Genomic DNA, 26,818 nt, shown 5'->3' with positions numbered 1-26,818 from the left:
ACCATTTTATCTATCTATCTATCTATCTATCATCAAATTTTTTTGTGGAGTGTCTAAATGCTGGATAGAAAAACAGCTTTAACACCATGAAATTCACCACAAAACAACCTTTGCCCAACTTTGTCATGTTTGTATTTACACAATCTTAAAACGACTCTTGTAACTTTCAAAAATTGTCATTTTTAATTAAATCTTTGATTACTCATGCACGACTCAACTGATCAATCCCATTTTCGCCCAGGAGTTGCTTAATGAGTGTAAAAAACCACATACGAAATATTATGTTTCAAAATTATTCCGTTCAAAAGTTACAGCACTTTGATTTAGGGGGGACTTACTTTTTTGTTGTGTATAGTAATAATAATAATCGATACTCCTGCATTTCATTGAACAAAAATTCTTCTCAATTATTCCAATAATTACCTTAGAACAAGGGATTCATTAATCATAATAGTCAAATGCTAATGTGTTTGTTTTTTTTATGATTTATTTTAGATCTATCCTAAATGAGAATGGAACCATTACCACCTTTACAACAGGTCGAGATAACCCGTCTTGCCAAAGACATACCTCACAACAGTTACTCAGAGTTATGCGTAGCCTTGGGTTCATATACTAATGGTCAGACAATTCTTGCTAGTCATCAATCAAGATACAAAGAAGCTTTAATGCAGGTTTTATTCGATTGGAATAAGACACAAACCAATCCAAGTCAGTCACGATCAATCCTGGCAGGGAAGCTTGAAGAGGTAGATCTGGGTGGATTAGCAGGAAAAATATCCCAAGGTAATCACACACTCACATTACTTAACCATGTTAAACATTTCTTTATTTTGCCATCGGTATTTGTTATTGTTTACTTAATATCAATTTACTGTTTTCATGGTTTTGGGGCGATAGGTAAGTTTGTTGTTGTTGATTGGTTTTGTTGTAACATGGTAAAATGATAATGTGAACGCTGGAAACATTTTGCATTTCGACGTTGGACCCTTCTGAATTGCAGGGGGGGGGGGGCGGAAGATCGGATATCAGATAAGAACAGTTCCCGATACATATATAATTGAACAATTGAGAAAACCGTCCCAAAGTCTGAAAGTCTGCTGTTTTGCATGATCTGAAGAACCGGTGTTTGCCATGAAAAATAGCCCCAAAAATTGAACTGATCCAATTCTCTCAAAGGTTCGAATTCGAATTCGGGTAGGTGAAGCACTCCCTGGAAATTACACGTCGGGATTTGATCAAAATCTCCGTCCTTTGGGAGCAAAACGCTTTGACTTGTTTGTTTTTCAAATATTGCATTATCGAAATAGCCTTCAATTTGCAATTTTGATCGATTCATGTTGAGAAATATAATTACCAAATTATTGTATTTTTTTTTGGGGGGGGGGTGGGACGAGTACTTGTAAACAAACCAGCGCCCTTCTTTAAAGATCCCAAATCCCCTGAATTCGATATGGCGAAATGATTATGTTCATCTGAAGAAGGGTTTTTCGTTATTGTTTTTATTTTTGCTTTATTATTTCATTTTATTTTATTTATTCATTTATTTATTTTTATTTGCAGCGCAATAGAATATATAGAAATACTTTTTGCGCTATATAAATGCATATTATTATCATTATTTCATTATATTTTTTTTTTTTTTTTTTGGGGGGGGTTGTTGCAAAGTATTTTTCTTATTCAAAAAAGGTTAACCTCCTTGCACAGATACATAACTACTTTCTACTTTTGCAATTCATAACGTTAAAAACATGAACGTAGCTATGAAAATGGAAAAAGGAAGAACTCGTCCTTAACATACTGACCTTCTACACCGTTAGATATCTACGGATATACATGTGTGATATATTTCTTCAAACATTCTAAACATGTAACTACTTCAGAAGGTATATCTTTGATTACTAGTTAGTATAACATTTCCATTAAGCATAACGTTGATTTTCTTAATGTCTATAGGTGAATACCAAGCGGAAGAACCAATACCACGCAAATCAGGTATGAAGACTGAAATCGGTTTCACTTTAAGAACTTTATTTGTAGATGTTCAGGGACGTTTCTATGAGCGCCGAATGTACCAATATTATATAGAACAATTATTTGTTATATAATCATTATTTATTAAACAATAACTATTATTTATATATAATTTACATTTTATTTGTAAATAACTACTATTATATAAAATATCATTTCTAATTATGTATATATAATTCCAAGTAATACTTCATTATTTGTAAATAATAATAGTTCGACATTCCATTATTTATAAATAATGATTATTTGTTTTTCATTATTTATAAATAATGATTATTTGTTTTTCATTATTTATAAATAATGATTATTTGTTTTTCATTATTTACAAATAATGATTATTTGTTTTTCATTATTTACAAATAATGATTATTTGTTTTTCATTATTTATAAATAATGATTATTTGTTTTTCATTATTTATAAATAATTTGAAATGTTTTCCATTATTTATAAATAATGATTATTTGTTTTTTCATTATTTATAAATAATTTGTTGAGTTTTCCATTATTTATAAATAATGATTATTTGTTAAATAACGAAAACGTCTACTTCATTATTTATAAATAATTTTTTCGAGTGCACCATTATTCTCATTATTTATAAATAATCATTATTCAATGTTCGAGTTTTCCATTATTTATAAATAAAGATTATTTGTTAAATAATGAAATATCTACTTCATTATTTATGAATAATAATTTTGTTTCAATATCCCATTATTTATAAATAATCATTATTTATAAACAATTTTTACAGTTTGCCATTATATACAAATAATCATTATTTATATACAAATAACCATTATTTATTCAATAATGCCATTATTTATTAAATAATGGAAAACTCGCTATAACATGCAAATGTGGGACCGCCCATGATATGAATATTCATGATGCGATTTTCTTTTTCGTGATTTTTCTTCACAAATTTTTGTCCATTTCCTCTTCATAATGACATTTCTTGAAGCAATTTTCTAGGGATATGGTCTGATTGTAATATTCTTCATTTTCTATATAACTTCGTCTTCGTAGAAATATCAAAAAGTGTAATTTTATACGATTTTTCCTACAGTTCACAATCCCCATAGGCGCGCGTGTATCGTAGGGACAACCGGTGAATCGACGGAGTGCTCTTCATCGAAATACTACGTTGGTTGGTCCCCGAAAGTGGCGGGCGGAATTTAGCCCGAATCCTCGATGGAAGTCGATCAAGTGCATATGAGCTGAGAGAGTGAAATATCAGTGTACTTGTACAGGCCCTTCTACTTTTTATAAATATTTCTTGTTGCTTTTTTTGTTAAGTTAATTTTTCCTGGTGTAGAGATAAGTTTCAGTTCTAATAATGCACTTCAAATACATTTTGGAGTGTCTGTTTGAGGCGTTTGGGGCGATTTCACCCTGGCCCCAAAATGCTCGCAACGACAATACGGGGGCATGATGACCCCTAAATTTTTAAAAACTTTTTTTTCTATTGAAAATTATCACAAAATTCACCAAAAGTGTGCACGAAAGCCTTTGTATTTCACTTTTAAAACTCCAAAAAGTGCCCAAATGACAAGCTTGGTCGCTTCGCTGTCTCGCTTTCAACTTGAGAACGTTTACGCGCGTCTGCCCCCACCCCCCGAAAGAAATTCTGTGAACGGCCATGCTCAAAAGAGCATATGGCACATTGATTTATATGTACTTTTCATTTTCATTATTTTTATCACATCATCATGGCCTTACACAGAATTTTTACCGGGGGGGGGGGGGAGGGGGGGGTAGCAGCTAGGACGCGCGTAAAGTTTCTCAAAAAAATCTTGAAAGCGAGACAGCGACGCGACCAAGCTCAAATGACAAGCTTGGTCGCTTCGCTTTTTCAAGATTTTTATGAGAAAGTTTACGCGCGTCCTGCTCCCCCCACCCCCCCCCCCCCCCGGAAAAAAATATGCGTAAGGCCATGATGATAATGAGATAAAAATAATGAAAATGAAGTATACATAAATCAATGTGCCAGGCTCTTTAGAGCATGGCCGTATACAGAATTTCTTTCAGAGGAGGGGGGGGGGGAGCAGATGCGTAAACTTTCTCAAGTTGAAAGCGACACAGCGAAGCGACCAAGCTTGTCATTTGGGCACTTTTTGGAGTTTTAAAAGTGAAATACAAAGGCTTTCGTGCACACTTTTGGTGAATTTTGTGATAATTTTCAATAGAAAAAAAAGTTTTTAAAAATTTAGGGGTCATCATGCCCCCTTATTGTCGTTGCGAGCATTTTGGGGCCAGGGTGAAATCGCCCCAAACGCCTCAAACAGACACTCCAAAATGTATTTGAAGTGCATTATTAGAACTGAAACTTATCTCTACACCAGGAAAAATTAACTTAACAAAAAAAGCAACAAGAAATATTTATAAAAAGTAGAAGGGCCTGTACAAGTACACTGATATTTCACTCTCTCAGCTCATATGCACTTGATCGACTTCCATCGAGGATTCGGGCTAAATTCCGCCCGCCACTTCCGGGGACCAACCAACGTAGTATTTCGATGAAGAGCACTCCGTCGATTCACCGGTTGTCCTACGATACACGCGCGCCTATGGGGATTGTGAACTGTAGGAAAAATCGTATAAAATTACACTTTTTGATATTTCTACGAAGACGAAGTTATATAGAAAATGAAGAATATTACAATCAGACCATATCCCTAGAAAATTGCTTCAAAAAATGTCATTATGAAGAGGAAATGGACAAAAATTTGTGAAGAAAAATCACGAAAAAGGAAATCGCATCATGAATATTCATATCATGGGCGGTCCTACATTTGCATGTTATAGCGAGTTTTCCATTATTTAATAAATAATGGCATTATTTAATAAATAATGGCATTATTTAATAAATAATGGCATTATTTAATAAATAATGGCATTATTTAATAAATAATGGTTATTTGTATATAAATAATGATTATTTGTATATAATGGCAAACTGTAAAAATTGTTTATAAATAATGATTATTTATAAATAATGGGATATTGAAACAAAATTATTATTTATAAATAATGAAGTAGATATTTCATTATTTAACAAATAATCTTTATTTATAAATAATGGAAAACTCGAACATTAAATAATGATTATTTATAAATAATGAGAATAATGGTGCACTCGAAAAAATTATTTATAAAAAATGAAGTAGACGTTTTCATTATTTAACAAATAATCATTATTTATAAATAATGGAAAACTCAACAAATTATTTATAAATAATGAAAAATAAATAATCATTATTTGTAAATAATGAAAAACAAATAATCATTATTTATAAATAATGAAAAACAAATAATCATTATTTATAAATAATGAAAAAAAAAATCATTATTTATAAATAATGAAAAACAAATAATCATTATTTGTAAATAATGAAAAACAAATAATCATTATTTATAAATAATGAAAAACAAATAATCATTATTTATAAATAATGAAAAACAAATAATCATTATTTGTAAATAATGAAAAACAAATAATCATTATTTATAAATAATGAAAAACAAATAATCATTATTTATAAATAATGAAAAACAAATAATCATTATTTATAAATAATGGAATGTCGAACTATTATTATTTACAAAGAATGAAGTATTACTTGGAATTATATATAAATAATTAGAAATGATATTTTACATGATAGTAGTTATTTACAAATAAAATGTAAATTATATATAAATAATAGTTATTATTTAATAAATAATGATTATATAACAAATAATTGTTCTATATAATATTGGTACATTCGGCGCCTCATACGTTTCATTTAATTTAGAAAAAATAAAATGACAAAATAAAAATAGGATATTTTCATCATCATGAAATATATCCCCAATAAATACAGACAAAATTACATACCCGTACTGAATTTCATCTATACCTATTTCCATTTTTACATGTTTTATGAGACCATCTATGAATTAACGCATGGTTTACCTTATATATATATTTACATTCATTTAAAATTATCGTTAGATTGGTGCTAAAAGTATTATAATAATTATAATATTTTATCTGCTCCTTGCTTTGCTAAACATGTTAATTTCCATCAAAATCTTACTGAGTATGACACGTAATTACTGACAACGGATATCGATTCAACTAAAGTATCATTAACCTCTTTATAACGAGAGTCCCATCGATTTCAATTCTGAAAAGGAACATATAATACGGAATAAAATATTTATTTTGGTAGCAATTCATTTCGTTTCATTTAATTGATTTCTGCATATTTTTCATATAAAAAAGCATTGAAAACAGTACATAACACAATATTTGTGATTCAAAAGAGATAACCAAGTTGTATTTATGACGTAACGCTTTAACAACCATGTAGGTGTTGCAACTATGAGCTTAGCTTGGCTGCTTGGCAATCCCTAACAACAGTTACAAATTATATTCAATAATACTACCTTCAAATATATCAGAGTGCCTGTACATGATATGGATGGGGGAGGGCTGAGGAGGGAGCAGCCCCCATCCCCCCCAAAAAAAAATCAACGGCTATTGGGATGAAAAATAATTGATTCAGAAACCGTCATGACTGATACTTAGATTTAGCCTGTCTTCTAGTTCTTCTAGTGTATATTTATCGAAATGTATTTTCAGGTTCTCAATCGAAAAGGTAATCTTCTTGCGCATACCTTTTCATCAATCGGACATAGAAAATTGATGCCTATAAACCCTAATCAGTACATATTATATATCACATTGTCATGCATGCAACGAGCTACAAACACATTTTGCCTGGGAGCATTCAATTCAGCCAGTTGCTTTCATTCTATAATTTTGTTTCCGATTTTGGCCATAGCCGTTTTTTTTTTTTTACATCTTTGGCAAAACAGCCGGTGTTCTGGAATACATTACCTTTACAATAATGGCGCAATTTTCGTGATTTCTGATGAAGTAGACTATAGCACGTTAAGTATTAACAAATCTTCGTAATCATTACAAACGACATTTCGAAATCTTTTCCAAAAATGTAACAGATTTATTGATGCGCTCACTATGCGCCCCTATGTATTACATCTCCCCCGACATTCTGTATTATAAATGCAACAGGTCTTGAAACAAACAAATACATTTATCTAATTACTTTCCACACGGGCTAATCAATTTTTTGATAAATGTATCATGTTTTAATTTCGTTCAACTTGTAGTATTGTTTTTACTTCATGTTAAATACAATTAAAACGTCCACTTATCTTGAGTCAGCAATTGTCCCCTCTCTATGTTATGTTCATATGTTTCTCCAGGAGTCAGATAGCAAGTGGATGAACTCATTTTAGTCCCTTGTTTATTATTCCAGATATCTACAGTGAAAATATTTCGGAATCTCTGACTGTTCGAAAATGTCGCACAATCTTAGAGGACAAATATTCGAGCCAGCTATGTAAAATTCAAATGAAACCTTGGGACAAAGACGATTATGCAGAGTTTGAAGATATGCACACCGTTGTTACCATGGTAAAGAAGGACAATCGTGGGAGAGATATTAAGGAAAAGGAAATACTACAAGGCTCTGCAGGAAAAATATTTTCAGCCAAAGTAAACGGAAAATTTCCATTTCGAATCCTTATTTCGGCTCCCGCTGGACGAGGAAAGACGACAGCTGTTGCTAAGATGGCGCACGACTGGGTTCACAGAGAAGATGGCTCAGGATTAGAGGACTTGCCACTGCTGTTTGTTGTCAAGTTTCGAAACACAAGCCATAGTACATCGATCGGAGAAGCCATCATATCACAACTCCTGAGTGATGTTGACGATCTGACGCCAGAGGGGCTTGAAAGTTTCATCAGGCAGCATCAGGGAATCTGTCATATTGTACTAGATGGGCTCGATGAGTATGCTGGTATCTCCTCCTCAAGCAATATCATGAGCATTCTCCGATGGGAAATGTTTCAACAATGTCGAGTTCTTGTAACCACTCGACCTCACTTAGAAAACATTTTCAGTCAAGGGGATCTACCAAGGGTATACACGAAGATGGAGATCGAAGGATTCTCCAAAGAGAGCTCATGTAATTACATTGACAGGTTCTTTTCTTCCCGGATTCAGAAACCAATGAAAGCAGATGGTCTGAAGTTTTACCTCGAGACAAATCCACTGATAGAGGAACTAGTAAAAACACCACTATTCTGCCTCATGGTATGTCACTTATGGTCTGTAGATCGTCTTAACAGTGAGACTTCAACTCAAACAGCATTACTCGACAAAGTAAACGTATTTCTAAGCCACCACGCAAATGAACGGACCGGTGGGGTATTCACACCTGAAACCCTAGACGCAGTAATCCACAAACTGGGCAAAGTTGCTCTCACTGGTCTACTTGCTGATTCTAAGAAGTTGGTATTTACCCCTCGTGATTTTCAGAAGATTCCATCTGTCCTCGATAAGGCATGTCAGTTAGGGATAGTATCCAAGACAACTTTATCAAGCGAACACCTTCCTCAAACTAACGAAACCTATTCTACTACTATAGAATTTTATCACAAACTTGCCCAAGAACATGCAGCCGGGAAGTTCCTAGCTCATAAAACAAGTCGTTTCAAGCTGAATTTGAAGATTTCTAAGTTAGACCAAGTGTTGCGAAAGATTAAAAGAAATGTTGGCGATTATGAAAATCTCATTCGTTTTGCTGCTGGCACAAAGAACAGTCTCTGTATTCGAATAATGGAGACGCTTCTGACAACTAGTTATTTATCCGAGAGTGAGCGTTATCGTATTCTCTTAGACTGTTCATCAGAGTCTGGGGTTAGCGATGGGAATGTGTCATCCTTGGTTCGAAGGTGTGTGACGTCACAAAATATGCTTTTGCAATCGCCAACAGTGTATACTGTAGTTGGGATGCGAAATCTTCCAAGAGAACTGAAACAAAAGGTATTCTAATGCTAGATAATTGCTAGAGAAATAAATTCATATAATCCATCATGTTGTATTTCATAAATATTTGCTTTCTTTTGTTATACCAAATCACATTATATTAATCGATAATCGTTTAAGATAACAGCAGTAGAATATAATCCATTGATGATAAAGTATCGGCCGCGCAGAAACGTTGTTCCCGACCTTTCGTTCGAGAACTCAAACGGCTATTTACAACGGTAGTTGATTTTGGAAGAGACTTTTGGGCCCGTCGTCATGGTCGTAAAACTCTGTCCTGCAATGCAAATTGTGTGACATGAGATTTTATCGTTTCGCATTTTGAACGGAAACATTCAATCTGCGTTCCGTGTGCAAAATTCTGGTTGCTACTATGGTAACAGCGATATATCCGATTTAGAACGACTTTCCAGAGCCACATTTGATTCCACCCAGAGCTTGAGAGGCCGCCCGGGGGCCCACTTCCATTGAAGAGTGGATACCAGGCGCGACCACGCGTAAAAAGGGAAAGAGTGGGTTAGTACGTTACGTATAGGCATATGTAACGTAATAAGGGTGCCAAAAACGATGTTTGAAATACTGAAAAGGGGGGTATATTTCCAATACTTGTAGGGTTTTACAAGCTTAATACTTGTTAAGAGATGCATTTTCATAATCTTGAAAAGACTTGCTTCCCTTGTTTAGGGTGATTTTCGAAACCCCATGGTCGCGCCTGGTATCAACTTATCAATGGAAGTGGTCCCCCCGGGAATTTGAATCTAATCCCCAATTTCTGGGGAAAGTAAAACGTAATGCCCATTACATTGGGTGCTAGAGACATAGGGGCATATCGTTTGTGTAGGAGGAGTAAGCAAAAGAAAAAACCCCGCAAATTTGGCTTGTATTCAGACGTATATATGTTTAGGCCTATTGCCTATATGCCGTGCACATATCAACGCATGCGAAACGGTTTCGGCTGGAGAGGTGATCTGACCCATGGAATCAATTGCCAGTCATCCACCAATAATCCACATTAAATGCAATATCGATTCGATGGACTGTAATGATCTATATATAAGCCTTAATTCAGTAACTTCATTGGTTAATTCAGTAACTTCATTCCTCACTTAATATGTACTCGATTTGTTCGAAAAACCACTTTCTTATCCATATGTCATAATCTATACGATGATGACTATCAGTCGTAATGTACATGCATGTATGGTGCGGGTGTCGCGGGAAAGAATTTTGCACACGAAAAGCAGATATGTAGGGCCTGTAACCCCCCCCCCCCCCCCCCTCTGTAACACAAAGCTTAGCAATGATTGTAGAGCAGTTTTCTACGTTTGATTCTATTGACTATAATGTACAATCAATCTTAAAAATCAAGTGTATGATTAAGCGTCAACTTTAGTGTTAGAGGACTCTAATATTAGCGTCCGTGAGGTTTGCGAAAGGTCGCAGTTAGCGCTATTAAACAGAGCACTTGTCGCTCATAGCACTGTTAGCGAGGTATTGCCCGCACAGGAGCAGGATGTTAGCCAAATCACTAGCTAGCGCTGTTAGACTAATATTACAAGATCGCACAGAAGCTGACATTAGCGCTAATGTTTGAACTATCCAATAACAGTGCCAAAGTCAGTGAGAGTGCTAATGTTAAAGGGATGGTCCGGGCTAAAATATTTATATCTAAAAAAATAGAGTAAAATTCACAGAGCAAAATGCTGAGAATTTCATCAAAATCGGATAACAAGTGACGAAGTTATTGAATTTTGAAGTTTATCAATATTTTGTGAAAACAGTTATATGCACATCGTCATAAATATTCGTTAGGTGGGCTGATGATGTGACATCCCAACTTTTTTTTTTTAAAATGTTATTACATGAAATCATAAATATTTCATTATTTCATACATGTGTAAATGATATGTCTCCATTGTGATGAAATAAGTTGCAGCAATAAATAAGTAATGCATTTAATCAGTTGTCAATCCAATTGTTTTAGCTCTTGGTAGAAAATGATTGAATAAAAGTGGGGATATGACATCATCAGCCCACGTAATGAATATTCATAAAGACATGCCTATTGTTTCACCAGATGATGAAAATCTTTAAAATTCAATAGCTTCGTTATTTGTTATCCGATTTTAATCAAATTTTCGATATGGACAGCCTGGACTATCCCTTAAATGAATATCTCTTGCGTTTCTTGCGTAAAACTTGTCTCCTTTTTTATATCAAGTGCTTAAGAATAGACCTAAATCGAGTTAAAAGGACATTCAAGCACAGGGGCGGATTCAGTTTCTTCCAAAAGGGGGCACATTTTCCCGAGAAAAAGCTTGGCAAGCAATAAAGAAGGGGGGTTACATCTAACATTTAAGGTATTATTGTCACAATAAAAATTTGCTAGCAAAAAAAGGGTTCTTAATCGCTTCTAAGGGGAGGGGCACACTTCGGTAAAAATGGCTGGCATGTTTACACTGAAAATTTGGATCATTACTTTGGATCCGCCAGTGATCCAGCCCCCAGTGCATATGAGAGTAAACATAATTAAATTAGATGAGAAGACAGTAATTTCAATCAATAACATAATTCTTCATGGAAAATAATGAAGAAAGATGAACTGAATGAAGTGAACACTGTACAGTATTTTAGAAAACATTGATGACTATCCATGCCACAATGAATATCCTAGAATGGAATTACGAAGTCAAGTCTCTTTTTCATTTGTTTCATGATTGTTATTATTACTGTTGTTATTACCTTTTCATTACCTTGTTTTCCCCCATTAAGTATACCAATGATATGTAGATGTTGAGATTATGTTTGTGATTGCAAAACCAATCAAAAATCATAAATAGAAAAAAGTCCCATACCTCATCCCCCCTTTCCTGATTTTACCGCGAACTGGTAAATTTATGTTTCAATACAACACTGCTGTTACAACCGATAATGTCGCACCAACGCATAATGTCGCACCAACGCATAATGTCGCAGTCAACGCATAATGTCGTAGTTTTTCTAACGCATAACGTCACATGTCGCAACGCATAATGTCGCAGCAACTTTCTAACGCATAACGTCACATGTTGCAACGCTTAATGTCACAGCGGTATTTTCTTCAGGACTCGAGTTACGGATAAGATATAAAATATGCTTTCACTAAGTATTTTAAGACACGAGAAAGAGAATTAGGTGATTTGGAAATCAGGTTTACTTTTTGTACGGATATTTATCGGTTTATTGTCATTTCGTCTACTGCCTTTTCCCCACTATCGCATGGTCTGATATCATTTCGTCTACCATTAGTTAGTCAACTATCAACATAGTCCAATAATCATTTCGTCTAATAGCCAGTTGGTCTAATAGCCGTTTTGTTTATTATCATTTAGTCTAATTGTATTTTTTTCAATTGGTCCAACATCCCCTTTTTCAATATCATTATACGTCTATTACCTTTTGGCCTAATAGCCAATTGGTCTAATAACCACTTGGTCTACTCTCATTTCGTCCATGTTCCGTTTGGTCGAACTTCAGTTGGTTCACTATCTTTTTGTGTAAACCCATTTCGGCTAACAATCATTTGGTATCGTTGCCATGGGTCCAATCACCAATAGGTCCAATCATCGGTATTTTCTTCAGGACTCGAGTTACATAACTAAACAATTGACGGCAGCGCGAGCCGAAAAAATAGATTTCGGATCTAAGAACATTACACTCTTTTAAAGTTTTGTAAGTCGTAAAATGGATGGGTAACTAAGTATCTTCCTACATTAATGTTATTAATGCGAGCAGAAGTTTTTTTGATATTCTGATCTGAAATTGGACAATTCAAGCACGCTATAAATATATAGAACAAGCTACGTATCTCAACAAACTTGAATGCGCATTTTTTTTTTTTTTACACCTAGAATTTAGGCATTTTGAATACATGTTTTAATTATTTCATTCGCTGTTTTCCGTTTCACAATGTTGTATATAATGAACATATCATAAAAATAAAGAATATAACAAAACATAACATCTTATAAAACATAATAAGGCCTATAGATTTGATAAACTTAGCGCTTAATACATCTGAACGACGTGTCTAAGCGCTTTACAGATATATTATTACCCCGGTCATCGGATTCAATCAGCCATTCCCACACACAATGTGTGCACATCCTCCACTCCCTGGGGAGTATTCCAATCAATAACATTAAGCTGCCTTATATTATTTTTTTTTGTATTTTATAGTAAAACGGAGGGGCTGGCGAAAATAAGCAATGCTTGTATGTGAGGCCAGCCCCTAAAAACTTAGTTTCATTATACCTTATTTTACACACATGCATAAACATAACTTCGTAATAGTAAAAACAATAAAAGTAATAATTATCGATGTACACTTTGCAATGCAGATCAGAACTGAAAAAGCATAAAGATATAAAGCGAGAGCGAAGCGCGAGCAAAAAATACTTCATATTCCAGTCCAAAAAGGGGTAAATTTAAGCACTTTTTCAAGCACTATGCATGAAAATTCTGAATTGGATGTGGATGCGAGGCGCGAGCGAAAATTTTAGGCTATAGATATCACATGGTGATTTTTTTACCTGGTTGCTAAGAAAGCATGAATGCTTGTAAGCAAGCAACCAGAGGACCGACGGCTTAAGGTCCTCTACAAGGGACCTGGTAGGCATAATGACTATTATGCCGTACAAAGGGGCACTATAGCACCTATCAGGAATCAAATCCGGGTTACCGGAATCAGAAACCCCGCTTTACCGACTGAGCTATCGCGCCTCTTTTGAGACATGAAAAAAAAATTCCAAGTCTTCACCTCACCCTATTTTATTCACTCTTCTGTCTCCTCTTATTTTTCCTCATTTTCCCTCCTCTCTGGTCTCACGCGCGTAAAACATTCCCCATAGACTTGTGTGTTAAAATGGCACTTAAGAAAAATTCATAAAAAATAAATGTGAAATTAGAGGGTCGAATGTGTACTACCTTTGGATATGATATATATCTGACATTCCATATCTGACCAGAGAAGGGTATCGTAGCCAGCTCATTTTAAAAATAAATCGCCATTTATGAAGATAACTATGATGGGATCAAATTCATCAACTGAAACAGTAAAATAGCCCCAATTCTTCCGCCAGTCAAAAAAATAGTTCCAAATCATTGATATATCTTCCCAATTTGGGCAAAAGAAGTTCAGTAGTTACCATTTCTAAAATCGGTGTTAGATTTTGAATCATATTCATACACTTTTGTCAATCAGCAATATCAAATTGAAAAAATTCGAATGGGTTGGGTCGAACGAATATCTTTAGCCCTCCTGATGTAATTAGGCTCATGGCACCCTCTTTCCCCTTCTTTTTCCTTTTATTTCGTTCCACTTCCTTTTTATGCGGGGGAGGGGAAGCCGGGCCTATCCCTTGATCCGCCTATGCCCTGTCGGCGGATGGTAAAGGTTTTATTTTGCGCTCGCGAGCTGATCTAAACCACAAATCAGGAGTGCAACAAATCGGCAATGATACATCGATTCACCGTAGAGGTCTAGTGCCAGTAGACCATTATGGTTATAAGATGAAATGAATATGCCTATTGGACGAAATGATGATTGGACGAGATGGTGATTAGACCCATGGCAACGATACCAAATGATTGTTAGCCGAAATTGGTTTAGACAAAGTGATAGTGAACCAACTGAAGTTCAAATGGAACATCGACGAAATGAGAGTTGTTCAAGTGGTTATTAGACCAATTGGCTATAAAGACCAAAAGGTAATAGAAGTAATGATATTGGACAAAGTGGATATTGGACCAATAGAAAAAAAATACAATTAGACTAAATGATAATAAACAAAACGGCTATTAGACCAACTGGTTATTAGACGAGAGGGTAATAAGACGAAATGTTTATTGGACTATGTTGATAGTTGACTAACTAATGGTAGACGAAATGATATCAGACCATGCGATAGTGGGGAAAAGGCAGTAGACAAAAAGGCAATAAACCGATAAATATCCATACAAAGAGTAATCCTGATTTCCAAATCACCTAATTCTCTTTCTCGTGTTTAAAAATACTTAGTGAAAGCATATTTTATATCGTATCTGTAACTCGAGTCCTGAAGAAAATACCGCTGTGACATTAAGCGTTGCGACATGTGACGTTATGCGTTAGAAATTTGCTGCGACATTATGCGTTGCGACATGTGACGTTATGCGTTAGAAAAACTACGAGATTATGCGTTGATAGCTGCGACATTATGCGTCGGACGCTCTTGGCATAATGTCGCAATCTGCGACATTATCGGTTGTAACAACTGCTACCTGTAGGCCTATGTAAAACTTGTCAATGGTCATGATGATTACCGAAGTAGTGGTCATATTTACTTTTCCCTGCAAGGACAAATTGAGTTTAAATGAACACAATCTCACATGTATAAATGAATAAGTGGGGGAAATTACAAATAACATGATCAGCTCACCTCATTTTCAATGGTTTGTATTTCTATACTTCACATCCTATTCTTCCACTCTACGAGCAAAGCAATATAGCCCCCTCCCCCTTTAACGATTAATGCCATTAATACATTATTTTTCATCGATGTTAAGGTCTATGATTTATGTTAAAACATGGACCAATTAACACCGTACTAAAATGTCATCACAAAGTAAGAATTAATGTTGCAAATCCGAGCCCCGACTTAATGGGAATAATACATTGAACCTAGGGCCCTTACATTGTATAAATGCACACATAGATCACTTTAGCATGTCATAGATAAGGCTCAAACCCACGTTTTCTGTGCGTTCAGTCTGCTCATGGTGTTGTTAGTGGCTGATTTGTTTGTAAATTGTTCGCGCTAACACCTTCCCTAACAGCGTTTATGTGCGGCCGCTACAGGTGATGAACCAGACCACTATGATCAAACAATAAACAAATCAGAGCTAAAAATAAAAAATAAAAAGCTGGGTATAGTAGGTCCGTTTTACTGACTATTCAGTTTGGTCCTGTGAGAAAAAAAACTACTAAAAGGTATACAATACTACATATTGGTAAATAGTTAAAGAATACTCGTTGAGTGTTGCAGTTACCATCAATAAATAAAACCGATTGTATCTCCTTCCTATGCTGTTAATTTGTTTTTCTTTCATTTCCTCAATAGGTTGTGAGTGTACGATTCGAGCAGTCTATCATGGCAACCGCTGTGACAGATGGACTATGGGCCTGCCTTAAATCATTCCCGATGCTTAAGTATCTCACCATCTCAGACTCATCTATCGATTTCCCTCCATCTCCTCCTGAGCTACCATCCATCACAAAGCTATCAACTGATGGAGTGACGTCACAATGCCCTGAAGGTCTGATCTCATCACTCCCTGCTGTGGTAAATTTTCATATCACTATCGATCATGCAGAGGGAGACATAGCCTTTATCACGGCTGGTCTTCGTCGGACTGGAGGACGGAAGCTCACACACATTACCCTTCGCACTACGAACTCACTCCCATCAGAGAAGAGTCATGTATCAAGCAAGACAATGAGAGGACTGGGTCTGCTCATCAAGGAACATACCAAGAACCTGGAGTATCTCCATCTGGAAGAGGTGAAGTGTACAGACGAGGGTGACTTGGTTTATTTCATTGAATGCTGCAGACATGTGAAGACGATGGTACAAGTAAGGTAGGTTCTTGCTTTAAACAGTATTTGTTATTATTAAGGTACATCAATCAAAAGCGTTAACATTACAAGAGATCCCCCTGTAACTAATTTGCACCAGGGCTAACATTTCAGCTACTTAAACTATTAAACCAATCACAGAATTTTTGTAAACATTAAATACCACAATTGAAAAAACAGATTAATACTATTTGTTATTTCCAAATTCAAACTCATAAGAAATATTGAATACTCGACACGTTAGTGTATTTCCCCCAATTTCTCTCAATATTGTATTTGCATCATTTTCATAAAATATTAATGTTTACTTGTGTTAATCAAAATGATTCAAACTTATTAAAGGAGAATGAAACCCTTGAAACCAGCTGAATCCATATCAAAGAGAAAAATCAAAGAAACATATTGTTGAAAGTTTGAGGAAGATTGAATGAATAATAAGAAAGTTATGAGCATTTGAATATTGAGATCACTAATGCCATGTAGATCCTCCATTGGCAATGCGACCAAGATCTGTGATGTCACACACGTACAACTCCCTCATTGCTTTAGTACTTATTTCACTTATATTCTCACTTATATAGAATCTATCACAAGGTGAGGTGTTCTCTTTATGAGAGGACAGAGGTTTCACAACATTATATCATTGATGAATCGTTTGTCATATGATTAGAATGAGCAAAAAGATATGTTTTGGGGTATATTTTCAGTGTCCAAAAGGGGAGAGTTGTTCATCTGTGATATCATAGATCTTGGTTGCGTTGCCAATGGGAGGATCTCCATAGCATTAGTGATCTCGACATTCAAATGCTCATAACTCTTCTATTGCTAGTCCTATTTTACTAAAACTTTTTTTTATCTTATTTTTTTATTTATCTGCTTTCACAAAAGCTAACTTGCTCCAAGAGTTTCATTCTCCTTTAAGCTTAAATTAAAACTCTTCTAACACAATATCAAACACGTGACAATTATAGTATTTGGAAAAAGGTCGGATTTTTCCTTTAAGGACGTTCCACAGTTATGTTTGTGTGCATTATAGTCCGGTCTGTTAGCGTAAAAAACACCCTACTTGTGGACACGGTGGACAAAAGCATGATTTTTTCTCCAGACCTTTGTTTATGTATAAGAATTAAAAATTGGGTATGCTCCAAAAAATCTGGCTGCAGGAACAGAGAAAAAATGGGTGAAAGAGTCAGAATTTATGAGTTTAGATTGGTCTGATATATAGACTAGCGCTAGTGCAAAACTCAATTGCAGTGCATTATTTTGCATTGATTTAGTTCTTGAATTCAGACCCTTTTTTAACATATGTTCTGTTTGTCCTCACATCTCAATGCACCAAATATCTGAATGCAGATGCTAAACAAGCCGAAGGGTGGCGGTGGAGGGGGTTGAATGTTGGTATGTATGTACATATTTTGGTCTTGGGGTAAAGATGTGCAAAACACATTTATGCATGTGTTGGAAATGGTGTTGCCATGGTAACAGTGTATTATGGCAAAAATAAGGTAAAAATCTTGCAGTTAGAACTACTTCCTCTGTTTTCATCCGATTCTAATGACATTCGGCACACACATTGGTCTTGAGGTGAAGATGTCTAAGACACATTTTTGTGGGTCTTTCAGAAATCTCGTTGCCATGGTAACAACATATTATATGGTGAAAATTGGGAAAAAAATTACAATTCAAACTGCTTCATCAGTTTTCAATCAATTCACATGAAATTCGACACACACACTGGTATTTAAGTAAAGATGTACAAGGCACTTTTTGTGTGTTTCAGAAATTGTGTTGCCATGGTAACAACATATTATATGGCAAGATTTAGGTAAAAACCTTGCAATTTGAACTACTTCATCAGTTTTGAAACAATTTTCATGAAATACGGCTCACACATTGCCCTTGGGGTAAAGATGTGCAAGAACCTTTTTTTTTTGCATTTGTCAGAGAGTGCATTGCCAGGGTAACCACATATGATAGCTAGAAATGCAGGAAAACTCATCGTGGATCAATCTACTTCTCAGTTTTCAGCCTGTACTCATAAATTTGACACACATATTCATTTTGGGTAAAGATTCATATTCAGTGTTAAAGGGGAATCCAGCCTTGGTCATAACATGTTGTGTGGAAAAGGAGAAAAATAAGAATGGTGAAAGTTTGAAAGAAATCGGACAAGCAAAATTTATGGCTGCTTTAAAATTAAGATCCCTAAGACTGCTAGTATGTAGATTTCAAATTGGCAACTGGGTAAGTAAATTATGACAAGGGCCGCAAGGACAACTTTTTCATAGGGCTTGTACTTAATTATCAGGATTTTTGTTTTTCTCCTAAATCCCTATTCCATTGGGGCCGTAATATAAACCCGGTAGTATATTGTTTTATGTCCTCATGAAAGAAAGATATAATTTGAAGTAAAACTTTTGAAAAAGACATTTTAGCCAATTAATTATTCCAGTACATGGAAGAGTGGTCCTTGCCTTACATCACTATGACATCACATATGCGGCCAATTTGAAGTCTTCATGGGTATAGTGATTACCAATGTTTACAACTTTTATATATTCACAAATTTCTTATGGTTTGTCCGATATAGTTCAAACTTTGACCTATAAACTTGTCTGATTTTTCCTTTTCCTCTAAAAACAAGTGTTTATTTGGGTTGGATTCCCCTTTAACGACATAGCGCAGGGTATTAATCACTTTCAATAATATTTATAGGTTCTTTTTTTTTTTTGGGGGGGGCGGAGGAGGTCCTTAAAAACTGACAACATAAAAATATAGAAGGTTAAAGGCCATGACCATTAGGAACTTAAACACTCTTTTAAAAAAGCACCCCTTCCATTTTTTTTTTTTTTTTGGGGGGGGGGGGGCTTTAGAAAATTGCCACATAAAGAGTAAAAGGAAATTATTACTAGGAACTTAACCCCCCCCCCCAAGAAAAAAAGGGGGGAGAAAAATCCTTTACACTTCAGCGTATTAATTCAAATATCGTTTTCGGTGCCCAATTAATCAATAATTTATTCATCTTCTTCTGCTCAGTCTTTGTTCATTTCAGTTCCTACTCTGACATTCTTACATCACTTTTTGTACTTTTGATCTTTACCATACGTTCTTGTTTTGTTTCCTTTCTCCCCCTCTTTGTCTCCCTCTCTAAGTACATTTTTCTTAGCTATTTTAATTCATTATTATCTAGCAACAATTATTCCATTTTGAATACTAATACACCTATACACCGAAATATAATGACATGACATTCATTTTTTTTCATAATCTTTTAAACTCCACTTTGGCTACACTCTGTCCTGAATAATACTATTAGCAATATTTAATGTCTAGTTTAAAGAATTGAAGAAATTACTGTCATGATATTATATTTTGGTAAAGGTGCATCAAATTCATATTAACAAGGTTGCAGCATTCAGAATGGAATAACTGTTGCTTGACAAAAATGGATTTAGTTATTTCCCAAAAATCCTCTGTGAAAATTTTAGTTTTATCACTGAGTTTTCCCATTCCTGCAGTTACCACCATCTGAAAGGGATATGACTAGAATATAAGTATATGCAGAGAAATAAAAGTCATCATTAACCCTTTAACCTTCTTTATTTTGATGTCAGATTTTACGGACCAATCCCGCCCCTCCCCCCCCCCCAAAACCTAGAAATATTAATGAAGGTGATTTATACCCCCACACTCTGGCGTGAACATTTTAATGCAGAGAAGACATTTGGAATTTAATATGAATCTTTATCCCAAGATGAATATTTCTTCCAATTTTTATGAGCACTGACTAAAAACAGGGGAAGTAGTTTGATCCACAATGAGTTTTCCTGCATTTCTGGCTATCATATGTGGTTACCATGGCAATGCACTCTCTGACAAATGCACAGAAAAATGGTTTTTGCACATCTTTACCCCAAGGTAAATGTGTGACACAAATTTCATGAGAATTGGTTCAAAACTGATGAAGTAGTTCAAATTGCAACATTTTTACCTAAACTTTTCCATATAACATGTTACCATGGCAACACAATTTCTGAAACACACAAAAAAGTGCCTTATACATCTTTACTTTGATACCAATGTGTGTGCCGAATTTCATGAGCAATGATTGAAAACTGATGAAGCAGTTTGAATTCTAAGTTTTTTTCCCAATTTTCACCGTATAATAAATTGTTACCATGGCAACAAGATTTCTGAAAGACACACAAAAATGTGTCTTAGACATCTTCACCTCAAGACCAATGTGTGTGCCAAATTTCATGAGAATCGGTTAAAAACAGAGGAAGTAGTTCTAACTGTAAGATTTTTACCTTATTTTTGCCATAATACACTGTTACCATGGCAACACCATTTCCAACACATGCAAAAATGTGTTTTGCACATCTTTACCCCAAGACCAAAATATGTACATACATACCAACATTCAACCACCTCCACCGCCACCCTTCGGCTTGTTTAGCATCTGCATTCAGATATTTGGTGCATTGAGATGTGAGGACAAACAGAACATATGTTAAAAAAGGGTCTGAATTCAAGAACTAAATCAATGCAAAATAATGCACTGCAATTGAGTTTTGCACTAGCGCTAGTCTATATATCAGACCAATCTAAACTCATAAATTCTGACTCTTTCACCCATTTTTTCACTGTTCCTGCAGCCAGATTTTTTGGAGCATACCCAATTTTTAATTCTTATACATAAGCAAAGGTCTGGAGAAAAAAATATGCTTTTGTCCACCGTGTCCACATAATTCCGCTAACAGACCAGACTATTATGATCTGCGCATAATTTACACTCTGCGCGCTGACGTCACAATGGATGAACAGGTGATTAATTAGCTGCGGGTATGAGCTGATTTTTCTCATCTTCTGCATTTTAACTGCAGATCCGATGCGTTAGTTCATGAAGCTAAAAAATGGAATTATTCCATGGACCATTCAAAAAAAATATTCTCTACAATTTCAAAATACTTTACTCTGCAGTGCTGCCAAGAATCACGAATATTACCCCGAGTTTGAATAAATGGTAGAGTGGTTCTGATTTTTTCTTCACACAGATACTAAGCATTCGGTGCATTTTTGGTGTTTTAAAAAGCACATTTGCTCTGATAAAAATGCTGATAGTTTAAGAACAAGCACATGAACCCCTATTTTTTAAAGTTTGTACCTCTTAGGTATACCTTCCTCTACAACTCTGCAAATTTTGGTGAAAATTACATGGATTTTGAATAAAGTGCAGCATTTATTGTACGTTTGTAGTTTGTTACTTAAATTTTACACTTTTTAGATTGGGATTTTGTTATCTTTTACGCCATTATTAAGAACTGACAGTGCCGTTAAACTTAAAATTGCAAACAAATAGCACTATGAATAGATTCTCCATTTTAACGATACAATCATTAACTCTCTTGCGAAATTTGATGACTTTTTCATGTATTTTGACTGAGTAATAGAGGTTTAAACTCATTGAAGTAATCTTGGGCGGTCTAAAAATGCAAAATTCTTTTGAATGCGCAATTCTTAAGAACATCAATTTGGGTGAACTTTGAAGCTCTATAGCAAAAAATCAAGCACATGGACCTATGTTAATTTTTGCATATTTCAAATATTAAGGTTCTAAAGTATCTATGTGCAAAGTTTGGTGAAAATGACATGGATTTCACTTTGACTGTGGAACGTCCTTAAGATTTACTTAAAAGAGTTGGACGAAGAGGGGGTAATATGTTTGTCTTATCACAACATTGGAATGTACATCTCAGAACAAATAGTTCAATTTTGGTATAGTTATTATATTGAATATGGACTGTTATTATTATATCATTAATTTGTTAATCTTATGAAAGTGATCTGACAATCAGAATGTCACCTTCGGGGATATCGAGCTCCCTCTCTCGGTAATTCTGTTTTAACCTCTTTGAAAATGGCTCTAAGTGCCACCCCATCATTTTACAAATTAAACGACAAAGCTATAATTTATCAGCACACAACATGCTCTGAAATGGCATTTTGTTAAAAAGATGAATAGTATATTGCGTTTTTATTTATTATATTTGTCACCCAAGCCGACCAATACAAATCTCAAAATGTATTCATTTAAACTCGATTGAGATAATTTACTTCGTCATAATCATCTCACGTTCACTGCAGGCCAAACAATTACATTTGTTAGGGTGAGGTGGTCGCCGAAACGCATGTTCAACAAATCAAGCTTAAAGCTGAAGCTAAAGACAAAACACTTCCGCACACTTCCGTTTCAATTTGAAATGATATTTGGAGAACCATGATCTTGATATCCGTTATTGCAAACTCTCATGGAATTCTATAATGTGCAATGCGCTAACTCCAAAGGGACTGATGTTTTAAACACTTTTGCATTATAAAGTATAAATTTTGATTTCCGAAGGGAACAGTAAACAAAAAATCTTCCATCCAAACGAAACATTCCAATATCACTAGCATATCCACCTCAACCATACAAATATACGTACAAGACACGCAGACACTTTGATACACATTCCCCATCTAATTTTGATTCCTTAAACCCATTACTTTCTTTCATGAATATAGGCTCACGTACTGTGGGACGATGTCGAATGGTAAGGTGGCTTCTCACCTCAAGCGCCTTTACACTAAATCATCCAACGATCTCGACGTGTATGTTTTCTATGTAAGTCACATGCTCTGCCTTTACACTATGTAATTTCAATATCACATTATTGACACACTAATATCAGTATTGATGGTAAAGCATGTACGTGTCAGAATAAATCGAAATATAATCCAACAGTGAAAGATTAAATTAATGCAATTTGAAATCTAATGTGTAGTAGTAGCTCTTCTCCGATTCATAATTCACTCAACTCTTTTCAACGAATATAAATGGAATTTCTGATAAATTCGTGTCTTTGCCTAGGTTCTATTTTAAACACGTTTTTTCTGTTTGCAACCGTTTGAGATTTGCCTTCGATATGCCGTTGGCCTTTGTTAGTTTCCACACATTTGTATTCTCGGTATTTTGTGTGATCTTATGTATTATATGCCTTTTTTCACTGTAATTATATGTATTGTCGTCTTATGCAAATGTGAAATAAATTGAATTGAAAGCAGGCAAAGCGCGTTAATCAATTTTACCTTTAATTCTTAGCATACTCCAACGACAATGAGGAATTGAAGCATTTTTTTATTAAGAAACAAAAGCACCCAGTATGGTAAAAGCCTTGAATGTGGGGAAAAAAGTGATCGCGTTTTAACATATAATTCGCTATATATTCAATGTAAGGAAAAGGTCAAAGGGGGAAAGCGAAATGAAGGGAAGGGAAAGGGATAAAAGTCAGAACATTTCTTATCGTAGTCGGTCCATAGCCCCACATATAAATATTCCGTTCATGCAAGTTAACGTTAAACCGATCCTATACCAGTAAAACGTAACTATCAAGCGTTATATACTTAACCTGAGGGAGGAAAATCGAAGTCATAACTCGATCACAATTATGACTTGCAAATTGCATAATTATGTTGTAACGAACAGCAAACTTAAGGGTGCTTGATTGGTGATGCTATACTTATTGTATTTTCTGCGTGAGTTTGTTATAACAATCGTTGTCTCATGATGGCTTTTATTCGGCCATCTACGATGTCAAGCATGTACATTCAAAAGATGACTTTAAACAATATAAACGCACACACACACGCAAAAAATTATAGTCCGTGGCGGCCTACAATGCCCCATAAAAAACGTAAATTGATACATCGTGTGATGATCATAGAAAATCTACATTATAGGCACGAACTACAAATGACCATCGGTAAATAAACATTCGTTTAAATATAGTATGTAAATACAATATCATATGAAACAAATAGAATATTACCACTCGTTATCTTCTTTTCTATCGATTATTTCCAGTGAAAAACAACAACTATGGTATCTTCAGGACATGTGATGTTGTTTTCGTAAACTACCTACCCCTATGAATGACATGATTATTAATTATTTTTAACCATGAAAAGGATTATGCCATTTATTGTGTTATATTATATAATACATTGATAATTCCTTATTCGTTTTATTTTTTCGGGCATGGAGTGCATGAGATCCCACCTGTCTTATTTCTATTAGCTAACCAATTACCAAAACTTCTCACCACAGAAAAAAATGTAGTCCATGCTTGTTTCACGTCGTAAATGCAAAAAATAAGCAACATTGCAAAACGAAAGACATTCTTTTATCTCTTTGTGAAGAAAATAAGAAAAAGAAGGCAGAGTTGAAATAATACACAACAAAAAAGTAAGTCCCTCCTTAGACAAACATCAATAATTTCCGAACCACTGAGAGAGCTCGATATATTTTTACATGAGCGTGTAGGTAATTTTATAAGCTACCCTCAGAGTGAATGTTACGGACGTACTTTATGCCATGCTTTAGTGGGCACCGTAAGGAGCCAAAATTGTCACTTTTTAAAAGTCGCGAGCCAAATATCATGACTTTGATTCCACTTTATTGGAACGAATTTTACATTTTCATCACGAAAAATCGTCAGATGGCTTGAAAATATACTTTCTAAAAGACCGTACAACTTTCTTTTTGCTAAATTTCACGGTTGAATAAACACAATTCAAAATTTGATATAATTTGATTTTTTTTACACATTTCTATCGATAAAAATGATCGAATATGATGACAAGATGACAATTATTTTTGGGAAGAGTATCGTCAACAAATATCATAGGCAAGTACTGTTTTATTATGGGAACTGAAATTATCTTATCAACTTTTTTTCGTTAAGTTCATGACAAATTAACATGTTTCAGTGATTCAAAGGCGTTTAAATTAAACATTCCCGCTTGAATGAACATGAGGAATGTGAATAGCTCTTTTTTTTTTACTCTATTGGGAAAAATGCAATTGCTAACTATGGATATCTGTCACAAACCTTCTTGCATAGTTCATTTGATATAATTTTTATGAAATCCCGGTGCATTATGCTTCAGTGAGCACAATATATTCGAAAATTATGCAAAAACGAAGAAAGTTCAAGGCCTTGTTCCCACACTGTGCTGTACCGAATGATTATTTTAGTGTGCGCACTTTTTGGATAGTGTCACACTGATGCCATGGGCAAAGTTTCATGGAAAAAAGTTGGCAAAAGTAACAAAAACCGTCTATGAAACAAACCCTCATTTCCATTTTATTAAAATTTTGGTTTCCTCTGTCATATACATTTTGTACACTATGGGTGAATATGTTTAAAGGTGCCATGAAATACAGCAAAGATGCTGACTTATTCGTTAGCTTAGTAGTTACTAATTACGATTCCATCAAAATTTTACCCAAAAATATCCCACATCAGGTTCAAAGGCAGTTTTATATTGAAAATTGAGCCAAATTCGCCCCTCCCAAAAAAATTCAGCCAGATTTGGTTTCGTATATATCACGTGACAATTATGACGTCAGGGAAGGAAGCTGCTGAGTGTTGTTCACGTTCGGAGCGTGAAGTGTTTATTTTGGTTGCACATGTGGATCCAAAGTAAATAAATTGAATTGCTGGAATAATATTCAGAACCTGAATCTTCAAAGTCTGAAGAATCAGACGCAGCTGATGACGATGCTGCAGCCATGATCAAAACATCATAAAAATCTTTAAAAAATCCGTTAAGGATGAGCTCGTTCGAAACAGCAACTACACGAGGAACGTGTACAATAACTAGGGGTCCGGCTGCACAGCTGGGAAAGCCTTCCTTCGATGACGTCACAATGATTGACAGGTCGATCGGTCGGACTCTTTCGAAAATTTTAGTGGGCGTTCCCGTTGAAGTTAATTTCCATGGAATAACTCAACACCAGTTCGTCGTACACAGGAACCGATGGCAAATTCGTATTTTTCAAGTAAAACTACCTAATAATAGATATGTATCTAGATGAGATGGAATTGGTGTCATAGGACCTTTAAGAATAAGTAACCCCTCATTTAATATGGTGGAACTTTCTTTCAAAGCTGTCTTAATCAATGTCATTTGACAGTAATGTTTATCATCCTGTGGGCGGAATTCTGTGCAAAAATGAAATCGATTTGTTTATTTATGGATGATGAGCATACGAAGCCCCAAACCGGACATGTTTGACAACGAAAAAAAAAAAATTATTACGTACGTACGTGGTATTATTACGTACGTACGTAGTATTATTACGTACGTACGTAGTAATTATTACGTACGTACGTGG

The 26,818-nt window shown here is 34.9% G+C and overlaps 1 protein-coding gene across 1 annotated transcript; it reads left to right on the top strand.

Annotated features, from left to right (window-relative positions):
• The first annotated feature begins 501 nt into the window (after positions 1–501).
• LOC135154558 (uncharacterized) lies at positions 502–26,509 on the top strand. Its single transcript, XM_064101182.1, has 5 exons — positions 502–786; positions 1,957–1,995; positions 7,369–8,939; positions 16,082–16,599; positions 23,164–26,509. Exons 1-5 carry the CDS (start codon positions 507–509, stop codon positions 23,294–23,296), a joined length of 2,541 nt encoding a protein of 846 aa, XP_063957252.1. The 5' UTR covers positions 502–506; the 3' UTR covers positions 23,297–26,509.
• The last annotated feature ends 309 nt before the right edge of the window (positions 26,510–26,818 follow it).

Source organism: Lytechinus pictus, chromosome 6 (genome assembly GCF_037042905.1).
Source record: "Lytechinus pictus isolate F3 Inbred chromosome 6, Lp3.0, whole genome shotgun sequence".
In the NCBI taxonomy this organism is placed as follows: domain Eukaryota; kingdom Metazoa; phylum Echinodermata; class Echinoidea; order Temnopleuroida; family Toxopneustidae; genus Lytechinus; species Lytechinus pictus.
The sequence above is the reverse complement of the archived record's forward strand: the minus strand, read 5'-3'. Positions and strand labels throughout refer to the sequence as shown.

Coding starts and splice junctions, on each gene's coding strand:
- LOC135154558 (XM_064101182.1), top strand. CDS start 507: ATGAGAATGGAACCATTACCACCTTTACAACAGGTCGAGATAACCCGT. Junction 787..1,956: donor AGCAGGAAAAATATCCCAAG/GTAATCACACAC, acceptor TAATGTCTATAG/GTGAATACCAAGCGGAAGAA. Junction 1,996..7,368: donor ACCAATACCACGCAAATCAG/GTATGAAGACTG, acceptor TTATTATTCCAG/ATATCTACAGTGAAAATATT.